Source organism: Neofelis nebulosa, chromosome 9 (assembly GCF_028018385.1).
Source record: "Neofelis nebulosa isolate mNeoNeb1 chromosome 9, mNeoNeb1.pri, whole genome shotgun sequence".
Classification (NCBI taxonomy): domain Eukaryota; kingdom Metazoa; phylum Chordata; class Mammalia; order Carnivora; family Felidae; genus Neofelis; species Neofelis nebulosa.
In genome coordinates this window covers 32,251,938-32,274,563 of record NC_080790.1, presented here as the reverse complement: position 1 = coordinate 32,274,563, position 22,626 = coordinate 32,251,938, and the positions used below count along the sequence as shown (strand labels likewise).

Here is a 22,626-nt window from a genome sequence, read left to right as displayed (position 1 = left end):
ATACCTATAGGGGCGCCTGGGTGGCTCAGTCGGTTAAGCGTCCGACTTCAGCTCAGGTCACGATCTCGCGGTCGTGAGTTCGAGCCCCGCATCGGGCTCTGGGCTGATGGCTCGGAGCCTGGAGCCTGCTTCCGATTCTATGTCTCCCTCTCTCTCTGCCCCTCCCCCGTTCATGCTCTGTCTCTCTCTGTCTCAAAAATAAATAAACGTTAAAAAAAATTAAAAAAAAAAAGATAATAATACCTATATAAAAATACAGTATAACTGATAGAGATTTCAGAACATAATCTGTGATGAATTCTCCATGTGTTATTTAAGAGTGTATGCTTCATTTTCATTTTCCATGTGTTATTTAAAAGTGTATGCTTCAGTTTTCTCCCTGTAATAAGAAAGAATAGAATCTACAAAAAAAAAAAAAAAAAAATGAGGCATTGTAAAATGGTTTAGTAATAGTCATTTACCAAGGTAAACACTCCCCCAGTTGTGTCTTTCTATGGTAACAGGTGAGAGTAGATGATTTCTTTCTCCATTGAGACAATCTGTGGGTGGAAAAGATGTTAGTGAAGTAAAAAAGAAAAAGAAAGAGGATACTCATTTGAACATGAGAAATCTGAAAAGGGTCACCTCTTTTACTTGACATTTTATTAATACTAAGACCTGGATAAAATGGTTCTCCAAGCTGTGCATTCTTTTGAATTAACTGAGAGGCAGTATAGCCTAGTGATTGAAATTGTGGTCTCTGGAGCTTGACTCCCTGCATTCTAATTCCATACTAGCTTCACCTTGCCTTGGTTTTCTCATCCATATAATTGGATGAAAATCGCACTTACTTCATAGAATGGTTGTGCAAATTGTACGTGATTTTCCTAGGACAATGTTATTTAAGGGCTAGCTCTTATTATCACTATTAGATTATATTAAGATTCTGCTGGATAAAGTGGGGTGGGATTTTTGAGACTTACTTGAATTTTTATATTTTTAATTCCTACACTGATTTCTTTAATTATGGTGGTCTTATTTGTTACTTACCATGTGATCCAGTCACCACAAAATTCACACATGGGTGATGCAGGACCAACAAATTAAATATTTCCATGGACATCATTATGGATATGAAAGCATTCGTGAAAAATTAGAGAAATCTGTCCTCTTTTTTGTGCTTTTTCTTTTCTTTGGGAGCTAAGAATTTAAGGATATGTTCCTTCATACATATAAGAGCCGAGCTGGAAAGATTTTGTTACTGTTTTTAATGGCTGCTTTATTTGACAGTCCATATCTGCTCTTTCCTCTGTCCACCAGGTGGAAGTGTAGCACTTTGTACCTTGTCTGGTTCTCAGTTCTTCCTAAACCCCCTTGTCAAATGGGTGAGGAGAGAAAAGAGAAACAATGTAATCAAGAGTATAAAAATGTTCCTTCAGTTGGATTTTACAGCATCATATTTTAATCATTTACTTGAGGATGATGAAAATAGACTAGATAAGGTTCCTTTCCACGAATTCCTTAATTCAACTGAAGTAAATACAGACCCACTATAAGAAATATATGAGATCTTGGGGCACCTGGGCGGCTCAGTCAGTTAAGTGTCCGACTTCAGGTCATGATGTCACAGTTCATGGGTTCGAGTCCTGAACTGGGCTGTGTGCTGTCTGCCACTGCAGAGCCTGCTTGGGATCCTCTGTCTCCATCTCTGTTTGGCCCCTCCCCACATCTTCTGTCTCTCTCTCTCTCTCTCAAAAATAAATAAATGTTAAAAAAAATTTTTTTTAATAAAAATCTTAAAATAAAAAAGAAATATATGAAATCTTTGCAGTAGCTCAAAGAACCACATAAAGACTGAACTAAACTGCCAAAATAATGTTCACATCTTTCTAAGTGTATTTAAAATTAATCGATGGAAATAAATCTCTGGCATCCTGAGTAAAATGGTTTTATGTAAAAGATTGTGAGAACATTGACCTTGATGACTTGATCAAGCTGAGTCGTCTTATTTTCCAGGTGCAACATTGTGCTGCAAGGCAATCAATACAGTACCTTAAGTCACTTCAACCATAATGGAAAAGTATGAAAAATTAGCTAAGATTGGAGAGGGGTCCTATGGGGTTGTATTCAAATGCAAAAACAAAACCTCTGGACAAGTGGTAGCTATTAAAAAATTTGTGGAATCTGAAGATGATCCTGTTGTTAAGAAAATAGCACTAAGAGAAATACGTATGTTGAAGGTAGGTTAACTTTCTCTATATATCTATAACCTCATGGTATTGGGTGAAATATGTATGCCCAAATTACAATTTGAATGCATCTTAAAGTGGTGTTGTTTTTCTGATTGGACTTAAATTTCTTGGCATCAGCAACTGTGGAAAATGAGTTGATTATCACTTTGGACTTTGGCAGCTCTGATCCTGAAGTACTTTCCATTCTGGTTGGTAAATATCTACTGTCCTGAGTCCCTTCATCCCAGTGTTCACCCTCCCCCACCCCCGCCTTTCTCCGCTCATCCCCCACCCAATCCTCCTCCCCACAAACAGGCAACTAGAAGACCATCTCCCGGCACAGGATCCCCCAGGACTGGACTGTGGCATCCATAGGGGTTGGTCCTTCCTGTGTTCCACTGGTTCTTAGAACTATTGAGTATCTCCCTCAGCTATGTATACACATTTTCCACAAATAATCTGTTAGTTAGTTGTTGTTGTTGTTGTTGTTGTTGTTGTTGTTGTTGTTGTTTAAGTAAGCTCTATCCCCAATGTGGGGCTTGAACTAGGACCTGGAGGTCAAGTCACATGCTCTACCAACTGAGCCAGCCAGGTGCCCCTAAAGTTGTTTTTACTCTGATAGGATTTGACACGTAAGATTCATAAGTCTTCAATGGAAATGTTTTCCTGTCCTAGAAATGTTACGGTTTTAGAACCAGAAAAGAACCTAGCGACACTTCTCATCCAGCACCTTATCTTATCAGGGAGGAAACTGAGGCACAGGGCAGCACCTCCCAAACATTAATGTGCATTGGAATCCCCAGGGGACTTTGCTAAAATGCACGTACTGAGTTGAAGGTGTGTGGTTAGCCTGAGATTCAGCATTTCCAGCAAACTCCTTGGGGGCACAGAAGGTTTGGAGACCAACTTGGAATAACAGAAACGTGATTTATATCCTCAAGAACACACAGCCGATCTTCACTTTTGACATGTGTCATCTTTTTTTAGGAAAACCCCAGAAGTCAGTTTTTAAAGAGAGATAATAATGATAATATTATCTGTACTTTCCAAGTATTATTTGCAGCAGGATTCCTAAAACTAGTAATAGTTTAAAATATAATTTCATATACACCGACTGAGTTTTCAAGTACATCCATCATCAAAACCGGTTCACTGTTACCTCGCAGCCAGCAGAGGGCGCTGGTCAGCAGACAACTTATCACAGAGCTAAGCTACAGGGTGTGTCTGACCTGGCTGTGGGTTGTTTTCTAATGAAAGTAATGCTTTTTTATCCCCCACCTCCCACCTACCCACGACTGCAAATAAGGTTAATGCTCGTAGTACCTCCTGGGTCACAGTGCCCCAATTTGACTTGAAGGTTAAAAGTAGCCAGATTCCACCTCAGCTTGGTCTCTGGTGACGGTTCCCATAACGTACCCCTTTTCTGCTTTTGGTATGTTATACCCATGCATGCCCTGAACAGTTTCCTTCCATGATAAACTTCCCGTCCCTTCCTCCTATCTTCCTGTTATTTAAATGTGATTTGATTTTTGTCCTCCTTATCACCTGTGTTACTGATACAAGTCACTGTTTTCCTGGGTTAAGTTAATTTAATTTGCAAAGGGGATATGTATTGTTCATCTACCCCAAACCGGGTTTGACCAGGTTAGCATCTGTGAATCCCTTAGCCTCCTGGTAGAGACACTGTTTCATTTCCATCCTGTGGTTTTCAGTGTAGCACAAAGCAGCTAGCTTACCTGTGTGACCTGTTTCCTCCCGTTTGCCTCTCCGCTGTCTTAGGCAACGGCAAGTTGATTTTGTGCTCTGGACATATTTTTAATATATAATGGAGTCCTTTTTCCCAAACTGTTGAACAGCAGACACATAGTTGCAGACTCATTTTTTTTTTTTCCTTCAAGTCATGCTTACAGGTAATAAAGTAGAGGAGGCTATCGCTACTGGGCCTGCAAAGTATTTATGCAGCTCCTACTGTGTACACAATAGTGTTCCCTCTATATATCTTTCTGAGTAAGTGGTAGAGGGTTTGGAAAGTGATGTATCTGTATACTGGAAAACAATAGGGAAGACGAGTTATATGTAAGTAGGAGTGATCAGATGTCCTGATTCATAGCTTTTGTCCCAGAATCCGGTCTGGTTAGCACCGTCTTTCAAAAGCACCCTAGGGTGTGAGGGCGATCTGTCACCCCCTGGACTGCCAAAGGTGGTTTGGCTGATCTGGCTGGCTAGGCTGTTTTCCTCTTCCTCCCTCACCACTCCATGTGCATCTTGGAGCTTGGAGCTGCATGCTTGGCCGAAGAGGACGACCTTCCCTGATACAGGAGGACCGCTCTTCCGTCAAGGGCCTAGGAGTAGCTGCGTTCCCCTGCTACAACCTCCAAACGAGCTCTCAACAGCCTCCTGGTTTGTGTGCTAACTTACATGGTGGCCCTAGCTGTAGGCAGGATGACCGTATCTGCCTATGTGCCTGGGACAGTCTTGGCTTATGCTTGTTACCCTGATTGGATGATAAGTTATATAGTTAACTCTATGATGGATTATCTTCAGTAGAATTTTCCCTCTGGTTCATAGCATTAAACAGGTGCCTTGTGAAATCCTTCAGCTTGAGACGGAATTTAGCACATAAGACATCTAAGCATAAGAGAGAACAATAGAATCAAAGAACAGAGATGAAAACATGATAAATAAATTAAAAACACACTGTGGGGACTCGTAGAATAGGCAGCTTAATCAGAGTTGAACGTTGGGATCTGGTATTTCTGAAAAACAACACGCAAATCCAGACTGGGTTTAAACCCATGACAATATGCAAACTTAGTGGGGATTAATAATTTTTAGAGCCTTTTACTCAGTAATTCCATTTCTTCAATTTTTTATTCAGGTTATTTTATGACCTGGATGTTTAGAATTTTCACAAACTACAGAAAGTGTTTGTGGAATCAGTGCCTGTATTTTAAGTTGTGCACTTTATTTGCTATCTCCAGAGAGATTCAAGCAGTTTAATTACCATCTATATACAGGTACATTAAATAAACCCTTAAAGGATTTATTTTAAAGAAGAAAAACATCTTCTTTTTCAACCTCAAGTTTCTATGATTCTTACCAAGAGTAGTTCCTCTTGTGAGTAACCATCATAAAATTATCCACAAGAGATGCACGGGGCATGGTAAGCAAGGCCTTCTATTGTTCAAATTGTAAGGGATCTGGGGAGAAAGTACTATAAGAAAGAAAATCACCAGACTTTGTATTTCAATTCCTTTGCAGCAATTAAAGCACCCAAACCTTGTGAACCTCATTGAGGTGTTCAGGAGAAAAAGGAAAATGCATTTAGTTTTTGAATACTGTGATCACACACTTTTAAATGAGCTGGAAAGAAACCCCAAAGGGTAAGTGACACAGAAACTGAGGTTCTTGTGGCCATTTGGTTTCATTATATGTGGGATTAACTGTGGCAAATTTCAAATATGAAACACAGTCCTCTTTCTACCAAGATGTGTCTGCTGGCTACCCCTTTCCCATCTGAGTTAGGATGTGCTCAGAGGAACACGAATATTAGCCTAGAATAAAAATATTTAGGAAGACAAATCTACTGCAAATATAAATCACAACGCGTTTTGAGGCTAACTTCCCTACAGGCATACCTCGGAGATACTGCAGGTTTGGTTCTAAATCATTGCAATAAAGCCGACATTGCAATAAAGTGAGTCAAATGAATTTTTTGGCTTCCCAGTGCATACAGAAGTTATGTTTACACTACATTGTAGACTATTAAGTGCTCAATAGCATCATGTCTAAAAAAGCAATGTACATACCTTCATTTAAAAATATTTTATTGCTGAAAAATGCTAACCATCATCTGAACATTTAGCGAGTCATAACCACTGGTCCCAGATCACCATAACATACAATAATAATGAAAAGTTTGAAATATTAGGAGAATTACCAAACACAGAGACACAAAGTGAGCAAATGCTCTTGGAAAAATGGCACCCGTGGACTGCCTCCACAGGGGATTTCCACAAACCTGCAATTTGTGAAAAAACACAATGTCTGTGAAGTACAATAAAGCAAAGCACAATAAAGCAGGGCAATAAAACGAGGTATGCCTGTCTTGGATTGTCTCAATTCAAGGAATGAACCATGGTTCAATATTAGGATTCCACTGAAATTAGAATCCATATAATTCACTAAAAGGTTAAAGGAGAAAAAATACATGTGGTTGATAAAATTTGAAAAGGCAGTTGATAAATTCAACATCCTTTCCTGATTCTTAAAAAAAAAAAACCTTAGCAAAGTAGGGTTAAATGCTTTCTTAGTGCATATGCATGCACACACACGCCCCTCTTCAGATCAACAGCTAGTTTTATACTCAGCACTAAAGGAACCACCATTCAAGTGAGAAATGAGGAAGTCAGTTGTCACTACCATAAGGCAACACTGTTCTGAGAGCTCTAGCCAATGTAATGTAATAAGAAAGACAAATAGAATATGTAACTTTGGAAACAAGATTGAACTGTCTTTATATGGATGATAGTATTCTACAAAATCTAAGATAATTGCCTAAAGGATCATTATAACCAGTGGAATTCAGTATCATGAGTACAGCACCCCAAATTCCACACATAAAAATTAGCCGCTTTTGTATCAATGAGCACGTTAGGAAAGCTAGTGGGGAAGGATCTTATTCAAATATCAGTAACAAAAAAGTTTAGAAATAAAGATAAAAAGAATTGTTCAGACTCTACATAGGAAAGACAACTACAAAATTTAAGTGAGGTACATAAATGATTTTATTTAAATGAACATGTATTTCTGGGTAGAAATATTCATTATTATAAAGATATTGCTTCCCTAATTTATTTATTTATTGCACAAAATCTAATCAGAATGCCAATGGGATTTTTTTTTAACTTGAAAAGCAAGTTCTCTAAATCAAGAAATTTTTTAAAAAGAAAAAAGGGGACTTAAACTGCCAAATATTAAATTATATCAGCTTTAGAGATTCCTTTTGACAAAATGTACCATAAACAAAACTAAAAAAGAAGTGGCAAATTAGGTAATTATTTGCCAGATGAAGAATTGATATCATTTTACTTGCAGATTTTGCAAATCAAATGTTTTAAAGGATTAGTGCCCCATTTGAAAATATATTCATTCAAAAAAACTTGAGTAAAATACTACTGTTTTTCCAGCTAGGTGCTAAGGATATAGCAGCAAACAGAACACATTAAAAAAGTTCCCTGGGGGTGCCTGGGTGGCTCAGTTGGTTGAGCGTCCGACTTCGGCTCAGGTCATGATCTCATGGTTAGTGAGTTCAAGCCCTGCCTCGGGCTCTATGCTGACAGCTCAGAGCCTGGAACCTGCTTCGGATTCTGTGTGTGTGTCTCTCTCTGCTCCTCCCGTTAACACTCCACCTCTCTCTCAAAAATAAATAAAGATAAATAAATAAATAAATAAATAAATAAATAAATAAATAAATAAAAGTTTATTTATTTTTGAGACAGACAGAATGTGAGTGGGGGAGGGGCAGAGAAAGGGGGGGTTCACAGATTTTGAAGCAGGCTCCAGGCTCTGTGCTGACAGGGCTCGAACTCATGAAATGTGAGATCATGACCTGAGCCAAAGTTGGCCGCTTAACCTACTGAGCCACTCAGGCACCCCTAAATGGTTTTCATCTTTTAACCAAGAAAGGACATTTAGAGAAATTTGTAGTAAGAAAATAATCAGATAGGTGCAAAAGTTACACATAAGAATGTTCAACACATGATTATTTACTACAACAACAACAAACTGGGACTGACCTAATTTTTCAATAGTAAAGCTTTGGTTAAATGCACTTTGTTATATCCATACAATGGAACACTATACATCCAACCCATTAATAAGGAAGTTGGATAGTTTGTGTCCTGGGGAAAATGTTCATGAAATGTTATGTAAAAAAAAAAAAAAAAGAGATTATAAAGCATAATTTTCAGTATAATTGAAAATTTATTTTGAATTGTCCCTATATCCTAGTGAATGCACATATTTTCCTCTGAAAATAAAAATTAATTAAAAAACACAGTTTAAATGAGGAATTAATTCATAGTTCAACTTTATTGTGAACTAAATAGGGTTTTGTATTGGCTTAGACGACAGATTGTTCAGCCACCCTATAAGTTAATTTATAAATTACATTTTCATAAAACTTAGAAATATAATTTTTTTAATGTTTATTTATTTTTGAGAGAGCGAGAGACAGAGTGTGAGTGGGGGAGGGGCAGAGAGAGGGAGACACAGAATCTGAGCAGGCTCCAGGCTCTGAGCTGTCAGCACAGAGCCCGACGTGGGGCTCGAACTCACAGACCATGAGATCATGACCTGAGCCAAAGTTGGACACTTAACCGACTGAGCCACCCAGGTACCCTCATTTTCTGTTTTAGAGAGACAGAGTGCAAGTATGGGAGGGGCAGAGAGAGGGGGGGACACAGAATCCAAAGCAGGCTCCAGGCTCCGAGCTGTCAGCACAGAGCCTGATGCAGCCTTGAACTCACTAACCACGAGATCATGACTTGAGCCGAAGTCGGACGCTTAACCAACTGAGCCACCCAGGTGCCCCTTTGAAACTTAGAAATATAATTGTTCAAGGCCCTGAAAATAAAACGTACAGTACATACTACACGTGTACCTGTTTAATTGAACTAAACATCTTTCTCTCCCTCTATGATGCATAAGCTTTCCTGCTGGTAGGACTTAGCTGATGCTCTTCCTTTAATCTAGAATATTCTAAACTTTTCCACTTTCCCTATCTCTATCATAATCTTTACAATGAGAAATCCTACCCCCCACTCCCTTCTTAAAACCTACTTAGAGAACAGCCAGGAGAGTGTAAAACCAGTGACTAGCAAACAGAGGTAAACAACCAGGCCACATACATACCAACCCTCTTTGAGCCGTTATTAGGGTAAATTCGCGGTTTGGGGAAGTCACGGTGTGCAGCCATGAGACAATCGACGTGGTGGATGTGTGGGATGGGCTGTGGGATGGTGAGATGATCATCCAGAGACCCGAGGACTAAGTTACCTCATGAAGAAGAGCTGATTTAACACTAAGATGGTGAAAGTACTGCTTCCTCTGCCAGATGGAACCTCTGGTGTCCCCTACTTTGTGGGGAGCACAAAAAGCATTTGTTAGATAATAGCGGCATGGCGAGTACTGAGTACGGCGACGGTGTCGGATTTGCTCGGGTAAAGAAACCACACGGATGTACAGCAACTGAAATTGGTATCATCTGGTTAAACTTAAAACGATCTAGTCCCATTCTGTGTTCTACAGTAAGTACGATGGGTAAGTTAATTGGTGATGTGATAGACATTGCCTTCCCGCCAGAGAAAGGATTTTCTTTCCCATTGCACCACGTATAATGGAATAATCCTGCCTTCAGGAAGCTTAAAATCTAATGAGGAACCAGAGATACAAAAGAAAAATTACAAATGATTATAATGTTATAAAACTACTAATGGGTTTATAAAACTATGGCTGTCCACTCCACTTCTGGCTGACAATAGCATATTATGTACATCTGTAAACCAGGGCTTCAATTTCTTTCTTTTTTTTTTTTTTCAATTTTAGCTTTATTGAGTTATAATTGACACATAAAAGGTTTGAATTTCTTTCTCTTTCTCAGTTAACTGTTCACAGAAAATTTCCCGTGAGACCGGGTGTGGTCTGGTGGAGAGATAGCAGTGAATCATGAGTACTGAGAAATACATTAGTGAGGGTTGCACAAGCGTCATGTCCCAGATTATGAAGTGGGGAGATCCTTTCTCTGAAATGGCTTCCTGATTTCAGCGGGGATGGTGGGATCGCTGGATGACAGAAACCAAGTAGTAGTGCTTCGTTTCCAGAATTGCTGTAATAGGCAACAGAGCCATAGTGATGATCAAAATGTTTTAATTAATCATAGGTTCTCTCAAACCAAAATAGATGGGCAGATCACTAAAGTCCCGTTTGTTCTATAAAAACTGGGGACTAGAAGCTTGACTTGAGTCACCACAGTAGCCAATTCACAGAGCCAGGGCCTTGTGAACCAAGGGAAGACGGCTGTCCTTGAAGCATAGCCCTACAATGACATCACACATATGTATTTAATTCTTCCCCTTAGCCTGCCCTAAAGTAGTCTGCCGCCATTTACAGGACAGTTGTGCACTGGGAAAAGAGAAATACCCTATCTTTTGGGAATTACTGGACAATGCTCTGAGGTAAAACCAGTCCCCAGTGACTTTGAAAGCCACTGTGGTTCATCAGTTTTGGGGGGATGGGGAGCATTAAGCATTAGGTCTGGTAGTAAATGAAATCTTGACTCAAATGCATCTCATGATCATCCTACCACATCCACAAATCCATCCTTGGGATTATTTCCCCATTTCCTAACTGGGTAGTTGAAATAGATACACTAACAGATGGAAGAAGAGCCAGTTGGCTCTGACCCAAGGAATGAAAACTCTTGTGGTAGGAAGAACCTAGTGGAAGTGTCTGGTAGGCTGCTTCTTTACCAAAATAGAAAACTGAAAGCCATACTATGTATTCGAGGAAGAGCATAAATTGGTGCTACCATTATACACTTTGAGGAGACACAGTTGGGAGGTAGATAAGCATGTTGCATGTGCAGAATCCTCTCCAACACTCCTGTCTCCTCAGATCTTTGGATCTCCTCCTCCTCATTTTCCTAATGAATTTCTGGCAGTCAACTTCAATTGCCATAGACAACCATTTCGTCTAGGTTTCAATCAACCAATTTAGCAATCAACTAGACCCACTCCTAGCTGCTCCAGATAGTCTGTTGAAACTAGAATCTCTAGTAAGTTTGCCCATAGTGTTATAATCAGCCCAGTCTAAAATTATGATTCTTCCTGTCTGGTCCTACATCAGTGAAATCCATTTTTACATGCATTCACCACTGTAAATTAGCAACATCTTATAGTTCTTTTTTTGCTGCACAAACCCTTTTCCTCTGTTTGACTTTGTAATAGGCCCCCTGGGACATGCTGAAATCTGACTTTGAGAGGTGATGGGGGGAGGAGCCTTGAGAAGAGGCATCCCCAGGCCATGCACCTGCCTCAAGTGAGAACACTGGAGGCTTCTTGTCAAGGCAAAATCAGCCTCATCATACAAGTCTGGGCACTACTTTGCATGACACGGGATGTTCGGTGGGAAATTGGGGTGCTCTTAGTAATATGAATACTTCCGAGAGTCACATTTCACTTCTTGAGGCTTAGATAGCTCTTTCTCAGTTAATTAACCGAGAAACTAATTAAACTCACACAAGTCAAATCTACGTTGTCACTTAGTACCCTGTAGGATTATTCTCAGTGTCTGATTTTTCAGTCATTTCACGGTATTCCTATGGGTCCACAAACTGAGCCCTATAGACATAAGTAAAAAGGGGTTCTTTTAGGGCAAGCATTGAAACTCTGGCTTCTTAACTGTGCCTTGAACCAAGATATAAAAGCCCTAAACGTGACCTCTTTAAAAATTTCTCATGAAGTTAGAAAGAGCCAGCACACCCCACTCTTCTTTGATTATTTACGTTTCCCATATTATTCTATCACATTCAGTCCACCAAAGCCCTGCCTTGAGAAGGCACTTTTTCCAGATGACCACAGATGATGATTTAACAATTATCCCATCACTAGGTGCCCATCTACCATCTATTCCAGTCACTAATGGTAATTAAGTTCTCCTGCCTTCAGACCTAATTAAATCAGATAGCCAGTCCCCAATTCCCAATCCTTTTTGCCCACATCTACTTCTGGTATTGAATTCTGAGCAGGTCAGGATTCAACAACATAATTCACTCCAGCTAGTTTAAGCAAAAAGGGATTTATTACGAAGTGTTAGTTTATAAAATTTCTGAGAGTGCCAGAGAACAAGCTTAGTTTAAGTACCTAATGGATACCAGGTACCTTTCTAGGCCCCGGAGCTTCAATAAGGGACAAGACAAAGTCCTTGAATTGAAAGAAAGCACAAGGAGTCAGGGAATGCCTAGGGAAAGGAGGAGAATGGACCATAAACACAAAGATCTGGGGGTCGCAAGCCTAGGCATGTTCAGGGAATGGCAGGAACCGATGGGGCTGGGGCAGAGTACCTGTGGGAATGTGGGAGGAGACAGAAGGGGAGGAGGACAGTGTGAAGGGGCTGGTAGACCAGAGTAATTAGGTTGGCTTTCATTCTAGGATACCAAGGGTTTACCGAGAAGGACTCCTTTCATCTCGGGTCCTGACAATGAAATCAGGTTTTCCCATATTAAGTTATATAACAAATTAAAACAAAGATGCTGCGTTCTGATGTGAGCATCAGGATTCCCCTGAGTGACCGAGAGAGAGAGAGAGAGAAGTCCCCTGAGCAATCCAGCCTGAATTCCCTGATGGCGCCACCCTTATTACAGTCTTGAGCTAGGATGTCTAGTTTTTGCTCTGAGGCCTTCATTATTCCTTGCAATATCCGTTTCTGCACTCCCCCAGAGGATGATATTTAAACACTGAGTGTCAGTTGACTTCTTCAGAAGGTTTTATTTCCCTTCAGAACACTTTGAGAAATGCTGCCTGTGGCTGAATAATGTTGCAACTCTCTATCTTTCTGGAATGAGCACTGTGTGAATCTGTATTCTCTTTGATAACTATCTTCTCTTTGTAGGGTCAGTGGTATCTGTTCGTAGTTGGTATTTTGTATATATGTTGTGTTGCCTGTGATGGAACCTGCCTTCTTGGAATCTGAGCTGACTATTCTGTGTAGGGCCACGCCATGACACTTGATGTGAGATGCCATGAAACAAACACTCCTCTTCCACAGTGAGAGCTCGGGACTTCCCTATGGCATTAGTTCATGCCTGATTCCATGTTATCGACGCTAGAACCCTGGGTCCTGCCAGTCCCCACCTTGTTTCCCGATCCCAGGACTTGAGCCCCTGTGCCAGCCGTCCTTTGATCCCACCTGGCATTCCATTTCTGCATGAATCGGGTCCGGTGTTACTCTTGCTGGTCCCTCACAAGGACTGAAATCCACCTCCCTTCCCTCCACCACCACCACTGTAATCAGAATCACCAGGTCTCACCAGCATTATTAAATTTGCCACCTAATTAACCTTCCTGTATCTGCTTTGCCCCCAGAAATCCATTCTCCATATTATGCCGCTTGCCTTCTTGAGTCCTTTCAATGACTTTCCTTTAGATTCCCAGTAAAATCCAAACTACCTACCCAGATCTGTAATCCCTCCGTGACTTGGCCTCTGCCAGCCTCACCTTCTTCACTCATGCTTTGGCCACACTGGCCTCCTTATTGCTTTTCCCACACTCCCCATTCTTTCTTACCTCAGGGCCTGTTGCTAGTCTTTTGAGGCTCTTCTTGTCTTTGTATAGCGTCTGAGTCCCATCTACTGGCCTCACCTGATCTCAGACCCTCACTTCCTGAACCTATGGAGATACTAAAACCCAGACTCTTAGGGCATAGACTTCTTAATAAACTTGCAGGGCACTGTTCCATTTTTACACATGAGGAACACTGAAAGCACATATAACTGGCCCAAGGCTATAAAACTTGGAAGCAGGGATTTGAACCGTGCCTCATAGTGCTCAAAAATGGCTCTACTATTCTATTACAAAAACGTTTAAGCGATGTCTCCAAGCTTGGCTCTGGGCAAAGAGGGGAAAAAGATCAAGTTATGTCAGAATTCAGTGTGGGAAACAGAAATGGCTCTAGATACTTCCAGTGGAAAGGGATTTAATACTGAGAATTAGGGGCTTTCACAATATTAATAATACTTAATAATTAGAAGAGCTGGAGTCAAAGGGCTGCCGTCATCCTGTGAACATCAAGAACATGCCGCCATAATTGTGACCTGAGATCAGAAAACTGCCCTGAGAAAAATACCTCCACACACTTGCTGCTTCTCCATATATGCCCCAGCTCCACACGGTGGTGTCTTGTGTGGACCAGCGACACCTGCAGGATGAGTTTAGTTTGTAAAAAGTGATCTAGGGGCGCCTGGGTGGCTCAGTCAGTTAAGCGTCTGGCTCTTGATTTCTGTTCAGGTCACGATCTCACTGTTGGTGAGTTCGAGCCCCACATGGGGCTCCTCACTGACAGGTGGATCCCACTTGGGATTCTTCCTCTCTCTCTGCCCCTCCCCCACATGCACTCTCTCTGTCTCTCAAAATAAATAGAAACTTCTAAAAAATTGATCTAAACATAGGATTTACATTTCCAAATATGATAAAATATTAAAGCTGAATGACTAGGTGTGTTTGGGATATTCGATAATCCTAAATTTTTTAATTAAAAAATTTTACAGTAGGCATTTAGCAAAAGACATCTTGTGTTTCAGATTTTTGAAACTATGCAACCAGCAACCCCCATCTCCATGAATAGGGTTGAAAAACAAACAACACCCGGATAAAAATATTTGCGGCACACATGCTGACTCCAGTGTATGGTGAGCCTTCATAAATCAACTTAAAAAAACTTTTTAAAGTTTTTATTTATTTTTGAGAGACAGAGAAAGACAGAGCATGCGTGGGGGAGGAGCAGAGAGAGAGGGAGACATGGAACCCGAAGCAGGATCCAGGCTCAGAGCTGTCAGCACAAAACCCGTTGCAGGGCTCAAACCCATGAACCATGAGATCATGACCTGAGCTGAAGTCGGACGCTTAACTGACTGAGCCACCCAGGCGTCCCTTCATGAATCAATTTTAAAAAGAGTAAACAGACCAGTCAAAAAAGACATAAAGGCCATGAACAGGAAGAACACAAAGGAAGAAATGTAATGTCCAATAATCATGTGAAAATTAAAAGTCACTAGTAATTAGTAAAATGGAAATGAAAACCAAAATGAGCTTCTTATTTTAACCACAGATTGGCAAACATAACATTGGCAAAACCGGCTGTTGGCAAGACAATGAGGGGACAGGGGCTTCGACGCGCAGATGTTTGGTGGGAGCGTTAATGGGTCTAACCTTTCTTAGAGAAGGTAGTTTGGAAGTATGTAACTGAAAACGTCTTCAGAGGGACAGTGATGTGAGCAATGGCAAAATGTCAGCAGAAAGTTACGGGGAATGTAATTGCTATCATTTACAGAGATGGCTACACGAAATAGACTCGTCCCAGATGGAGTGGAGGTTACCCAGATCTCCATTTCCGCAATGGAAAATACCTTCCCGTATTTCCAGGGCTCTGCAGGGACAAGAAGCATCCAGCCTTCCATCCTCCTGGGGGCTGTGTTCTCCCTGGCTTCCCCTGGCTGGGGACCTGCCTGCTTGCCGGGTGTACGAAACTTACAAAACAACTGTAGCATGTGTGCGAGTGTGTTTACCACCAAACCCTCGGAAGTCAGTCTTCCAGTTTGCCCTTCCTCCTACAGGTCCTACCTGCAGAGTCAAAATGTAACTTGTGCCTACCGTTAGCCTTAGAAATCCCACCTCTAGAACTTACCTTAAAAAGATGATTACAGATGTTCATTGACATGTTGTTTCTAGGCATAAAATTGGGTCAACCTAATTGCTCACCAGTGGGAACTAAGTAAGTAAACTATGACACATCCGTACAATGAGACCATGAAATAGGTGTAAACGTATTAGTATTTGTGCTGCTATGTATTAAACTGTTTCTGAAAGAGGTGGGGGGAGTTGCAGAAGAGAAATGTATGACTAGCCAGGTGTGACAGAGATTTCATCACGGATATGCTTTTATACTCTTTAAATGTTGAGCCATATGAACACATATATTTAAAATTAAAGTTAAAAAGTAAATGCAGGGACGCCTGGGTGGCTCAGTCCGTTAAACGTCCTTCAGCTCAGGTCGTGATCTCGCGGTTCGCAAGTTGGAGCCCTGCGTCAGGCTCTGTGCCAACAGCTCAGAGCCCGCTTCGGATTCTGTGTCTCCCTCTCTCTCTGCCCCTCCCCTGCCCTTTCCCTCTCAAAAGTAAAAATAAAAAATGAAAAATAAAAACAAAAAAATGAAAAGTAAATGCAGAGAGAGACAGAGAGAGGGAGAGGAACAGAGATGCCTGAAGAAACACAGATGCCTGTGCATTCCAGCAATTATTTTGGGGTAGCAAGTTTTGAGTCAACACTTTGTATTCTTTTGCTTGTCTGTAGTGTTTGGATTTTTGTGATAAGCATGTATCATTTTTGCAGATCTAAAGTTTTTAAATTACAAAAGAAAATTGTATATCTATAATGAAAATATAGTAAAGGAGTTTTCATTAACACATTAAGAAAATGTATTTCCAACACACCCTTTGCACCCTGTTTGTTGGCCATGACATGCCCTATGCATTCCATTTCTGTTCCCAGCTCTTGGCCCTGACGCTTCAGCTTTGGAGTTTTCAATTCCTTTTTAATTTTCTTTCCCCGCCAGAGTTGCTGATGGAATGATCAAAAGTATATTATGGCAAACACTTCAAGCTCTTAATTTCTGTCACAAACATAACGTAAGTAACATTTTCTAATATATTTGTCAATTTATTCTTTTCTTCTCAATAGCTCAATGATCCATTTAAAGAGCCAAAGACGGAGGGAAAGGAAGAAAGCTACAGAATATGGGAAAAACAAGTCATGGCTTTTTTTCCCAATTTCTGTAAGAACCAGATTACTAATTCCTTATGAATTAAAAATTTGTATAAACTTGCTGTTCCTTTTGCTATCCTGCTGATGATTCCTGTGGTCATATTTAAATTGAAATAAGTTTGCAGGATGTGTAACTCCCCATGGCACTTGATTTGATTTTGTTTTTGTTTTGTTTTTTTAATTTTTTTTAACGTTTATCTATTTCTGAGAGACAGAGACAGACTGTGAGCGGGGGAGGCGCAGAGAGAGAGGGAGACACAGAATCCGAAGCAGGCTCCAGGCTCTGAGCTATCAGCACAGAACCCAAAATGGGACTTGAACCCACAAACCATGAGATCATGACCTGAGCCGAAGTCAGTCGCTTAATCGACTGAGCCACCCAGGCGCCCCAGTTTGATTTTGTTCTTATGTTTCTTGAGTCTTTTATTCTCTAACAGTCCCCCTTCCTCTATCCTTTTTCTAAAATGTTTTCATTATTAGTTTTTTACACCCATAGTTTTCAAACTTGAGCATGTATCAACCCCCTTGGAGGTCTTATGAAGACAGTTTGATGGTGACTTTTGAAATCTGTTATTTCTTCTGCATTTATGAATTCAAATTCTATGGAGAACAACCTACCCTCATGGACTCTGGCTACTGTAAAATACCGTCAGAAAAAAGATGTGATTATTTCCTTTACTTGTCAGTGCTCATAGTGATAAGTTGTTATGTTAACAACCTCCAAGATTGAATAATGAAGGGTTTGGGGTGGAATGCAGGCATCATTTCAAATTTATGGGTTTTAGGGGTGCCTGGGTGGCTCAGTCGGTTAAGCATCCAACTTCGGCTCAGGTCATGATCTTGCCATCCGTGAGTTCGTGGAGGCCCCGTCTCGGGCTCTGTGCCGACAGCTCAGAGTCTGGAGCCTGTTTCAGATTCTGTGTCTCCCTCTCTCTCTGCCCCTCCCATGCTCACACTCTGTCTCTCTCTGTCTCTGAAAAAATGAAGAAACCTTAAAAAAAAGTTTTTTAAAAACAAATTTATGGGGGCGCCTGGGTGGCGCAGTCGGTTAAGCGTCCAACTTCAGCCAGGTCACGATCTCGCGGTCTGTGAGTTCGAGCCCCGCGTCAGGCTCTGGGCTGATGGCTCGGAGCCTGGAGCCTGTTTCCGATTCTGTGTCTCCCTCTCTCTCTGCCCCTCCCCGTTCATGCTCTGTCTCTCTCTGTCCCAAAAATAAATAAAAAACGTTGAAAAAAAAATTTTAAAAAAAACAAATTTATGGATTTTATATATTGATGTGTTTCAATCCTTTGCTTTCATCATTCTCTCTGATGTTCAAATTGTCCCATCTTGGGCCAGTGGGAGCTTCTTTAAGTTGGCTTCTGGGGACTCTTGCTATAATGATAGTTTTTAAAAAATAACTCTAGACCTTTTGAGTTGGTGCCTAGACAGAGGCAGTGCCTGCTCAAAGGTACAGACTACATTATGGTCAATTTAATGCCAGCAGAATGTCTATCATTGTCTAGGATCGCTGGAAAAGAATGCAAAATCATGGAAATGGATTTCAATACTTAGTGGAAGCTTCCTTTAGTTGTAAGGAAGTTAATGAAGAGTTCATTGAGATCAATCAGAAGCTTATATTTTGTATTAATAAAGTATAGAGAGGTGTGCCTGGGTGGCTCAGTCGGTTAAACGTCCAACTTCGACTCGGGTCATGATCTCACAGTCCGTGAGTTTGAGCCCCGCATCGGACTCTGTGGTGACAGCTCAGAGCCTGGAGCCTGCTTTGGATTCTGTGTCTCCCTCTCTCTCTGCGCCTCCCACTCTCACACTCTCACACTCTGTCTCTCTCTGTTTCAAAATAAATAAAAACATTTAAAAAAATTTTTTTTAAGTATAGAGAGATAGTGTTCACAAAATACATAAGCCTGTTCTTCACGATGCAAACTGTGCTTTTAAATACTTACTAAAGATGATGCTGAATCAAAACCACATCTCTGTTGCTTCCCACCATATCAGAGGTATTACAGTTTACCTAAGATTCCTGTAGGAGTCTTATGGGTAATTAAAATGACTTTTAAAAAATTCTATTTACCATAAGTGTTTGTACCCCATCCTTATATAATCAGGCACTTACCTGTGTACTAGGTTATAAGCCTGAATGCAGTATCTGGACTGATTTATCTCTGTATCTCTTTAATACCTAGCCTGGGTCTTTTTATATAAAAGGTTCTCACTCAATAAATATTTATTGAATAACTGGATGAATGAATGAATTAATCAGACAGTCAGCCAGTCAGTCAGTCAACTTACCTACATGATTGTGACTTACTATTTCACAAATCCAAACATTATTATAACTCAATGCAACTGCCATCATTTCTCTGCTTGGAACAACATGTTCTATATCTTAAGCTTTAAAATCTCTAATCAATTATCTTTGACCTTTATTTTTTTTATGTTTATTTACTTATCTTGAGAGAGAGAGAGAGAGAGAGAGAACACAAGTGGGGAGGGGCAGAGAGAGAGGGACAGGGAGACTCCCAAACAGGCTCAACACTGTCAGCATGGAGCCCAATGCACAGCTTGATCCCATGAACTATGAGATCATGACCTGAGCTGAAATCAGGAGTCAGTGCTTAACCGAGTGAAGCCACCCAGGCACCCCAATCTATGACCTCTATTAAAAATTGATATTTTTTTCAGACAAACTTCCCTCCTCCAACATAGGAATTACTTTTGAACTCTGTTTATCTCATTTTTTTTATGCACTGGTAAGCCTTTGTGTATCTTTTTATTTTATCACTGAAATGCATGCAAAGGAAACGAGTTAGGTCATATATAAGACCATGACTACCTTATTATCCCCAGAGTGGTGATCCTAACCCAGACAAGGAAGGTTAAAGTTATAAGGGATTGAGGCATTGTTACTCAATGTGTGCTTCACAGAGATCCCCTGGGAGCTCTTTAGGAATGCAGAACATCAGGCCCACCCTAGATCTACTGAATCAGAATCTGCATTTTAACAAGATCTCCAGGAGATTCATGTGCACATTAAATTTTGAGAAGCACTGGACTCGAGAAAATACCTACTCATTTTGTTCTTTCTTACCCTTTAATATTGCCAGGATAAGTTATCTAAGTGACCCATTGAGCATCATTATGAACACATGGATTTTTATATACTTGATATAATAGACAAAAAGAACTTCATCTCAAAACAACAAAACTACAGTGACTTTCAAAGACGTGTGTCTTTGGGGCTGCAACATCCATCATCATCTTGTTAATATTAACGTTCTCATTGTCAAGAAGGAGGTCGCTTTCCTCACTGCTGTATCAGTATCCATCTCTAAAGCTCAAAGAGAACAATCTTCTCAAATAATAGTAAACTTTTTGAGAGAGAGAGAGAGAGAGAGAGAGAGAGAGAGAGAGAGAGAATCCCAAGCAGGCTGCACACTCATCTCAACCATGAGATCAGGACCCGAACCCAAATCAAGAGTTGGACGCTCCACAGACTGAGCCACCCATGTGCCCCACAAACTATTATTTAGGGGCATCTGGCTGGCTCAGCCAGTGGAGCATGTAACTCTTGGATCTCAGGTCATGAGTTCAAGCCCCACATTGGGTATAGAGATTACTTAAAAAACAAAATCTTTAAAAAAAAAAAAAAGAATAGAAAACCATTATTCGATCAGGTTGTATAAGAAGCAATTTGTAGAAGTTTCTGGAGATGATTCTTAACATTGGGGGTCATGGATACCTCTTCTTGTTGGCTTGTGAGCCAGTAAAAAAGAGATTATACATTAGCCACAATGACCCAACTTGAGCAACATTTTCTAAAAGCCGTGTATGCAACCCAAGTTACTGAAAGGACCTGCTTCTGTCACACTGACAGGCAGGTTTCTTGCTCTTTGGTGGAAAGTAACCTGATTGCAAGAGGCTTGCAGAGTTTGCACTGAGTGTGGCTTTGCAGCGGGGAAGTGGATGCTGTCTGCCTAAGCATCTCCCCTTCTCCGTGCTGGACTTCTTACTGTTCCAGGGATTTTTACTTTTTTCTTCTTCAACATCCTATTCCTCTTAATAGTAGTCTCTCTTACCTGCACCTACACCAATAATTTTTCTATTTCTTTGGGACACATCAGTGCTTCGTTTTTGCCTTTGTATTTTTTGGTTGGAAAATAAATTGCTAAAAATTTCACATGGATTTGCATTACATCCAAAAATCGTATTTAAATAGGCCAAAAGTCAAATGTCAGTGTGAGCCCATTTGCTTGGTAATGCCACACATAGTCCAGAAGTTTTAGAATATGATACAAACTCTTTTAAGGGACATAACCTGTTCCTAGTAAATCACCAACTATTGTGAGTACGACTCAGCGTTAATTCAAGTTTCATAAATGTGTTGCTTAAAAGGTCGGACGTCAAAACTGTGTTGGTTTATATTACAACAATGTATTTTTTTAATTAATATGCAAGGCCTTAGGACTTTAAAGACACCTAGAAATTTCTCCTGTTAGTCATATAAATTATGAGACAATTGATAATAATTGAGACCAAATAGGAACCAGCTTCTACTACCACTGCCATTTTTGTGACCTAAAATGAATTTAGGACTCAGCTTTTTCTCTTCCCAGATAGCTATCATAGAAGCAAAGAAAAATTATTGCAAAATTGCTATTTTGGCAGGAATATATAAAGGGACTGACAGCACAGCAGAGAAGTGAGGCAAAAGGAGTGGATGATTGTGACGCTTAATCCAGAGACCCTGTCAGTGGCCATCTGCAGTCACAAGGTTGTTGCGGGAATGAATTCGTGGGCAAGTGCTCTGAAAAGGACAGAGCTCTGTATGAGGGCTGAGCTGTAGAAGAAGAGGGACATCATTTCTAGCTGTTTGCTTGTTCGGGAAGGAGGCACAGAAAGATAAAGTTCTGAAGAATAGGGCCCGAGTTGTGTTCTGGGCGAGAGGGTCTCCATTACATGGAACAATCATTTCTGGAACAGCGATGAGTGAGGCTCACTCAGCCCGCCTTCATCCTTACCCCAGCTTGGCCCTCGCACATCCAGCGAGGGGCACCTGCCCCATCCAAGGCCATTACAGTGAGGCAGCCAATTGTAAGGTCTCTGCCTCTAGAGGGATAGCGGGAGCCTGTCGGAGGTGACAGCGCCTCACAGTGGTGTCCCGCTCTCCCAGCGGGAACCTGGACAGTGCTGGGTGGGCATCTCTCAGGAGAGCTGCTGATCCTTCCAGGTTAGCTCGTGCTGAGGAAGAATAAGTGGTTCTCATCCCCTGATGCCGAAGGCTTTAGTGTCTCTCCAGAAGTAGGTGACCATACATCTCAGCTTTCCCAGGACAGTTGTGGTTTGTTTCTGTTGTCCTGGCATAGTTACTAACAGAGCCCCTTTCACACGTCCCGATTCAGGCAACAAATAATATGGTCACTCTAATTACAAGCCAATTTTTAAGCGAGTTTGTTGTTGTTGTTGTTGTTGTTGTTGTCATTCAGATCTTTTCCCAGTGTCTCAAATCTGCAATACTTATTCAACCTAGATTGTGATTCTTGGCTGGCAGGAGTTATTAGAGCTACATGGAGTCTAATCTCATCTAGGGCTTCACCTCTTCCGGTTTAAGTAGAGTGCAGTAAAAAGTGGCAAAAATACTTGTGTGACACCACCTTCTCCAAGAAAAAAAAAGTTTTCATATCTAACAATTATGATGTCAATTTCTTCACTTATATAGCAGCATTTTGACTTTTTTCTTTTGTTACGGTAAGATTTACAGGTGGAAATTTGCCCACTAACGTTCTTTTAGGAAAATGAAGGAAAAGCATATTTGTTTG

At 40.8% G+C, this 22,626-nt stretch overlaps 1 protein-coding gene across 3 annotated transcripts in view; it reads left to right on the top strand.

Annotated features, from left to right (window-relative positions):
* Positions 1–22,626, top strand: part of CDKL4 (cyclin dependent kinase like 4) — a 54,676-nt gene that overhangs the window by 11,704 nt on the left and 20,346 nt on the right. For all 3 annotated transcript variants that reach the window (XM_058683129.1, XM_058683130.1, XM_058683131.1), the window contains exons 2-4: positions 1,996–2,219; positions 5,472–5,593; positions 16,599–16,671. In XM_058683129.1, the coding sequence (XP_058539112.1) occupies positions 2,052–2,219; positions 5,472–5,593; positions 16,599–16,671 (363 nt within the window). In that variant the 5' untranslated portion in view covers positions 1,996–2,051. The remainder of the gene's footprint in view (positions 1–1,995; positions 2,220–5,471; positions 5,594–16,598; positions 16,672–22,626) is intronic.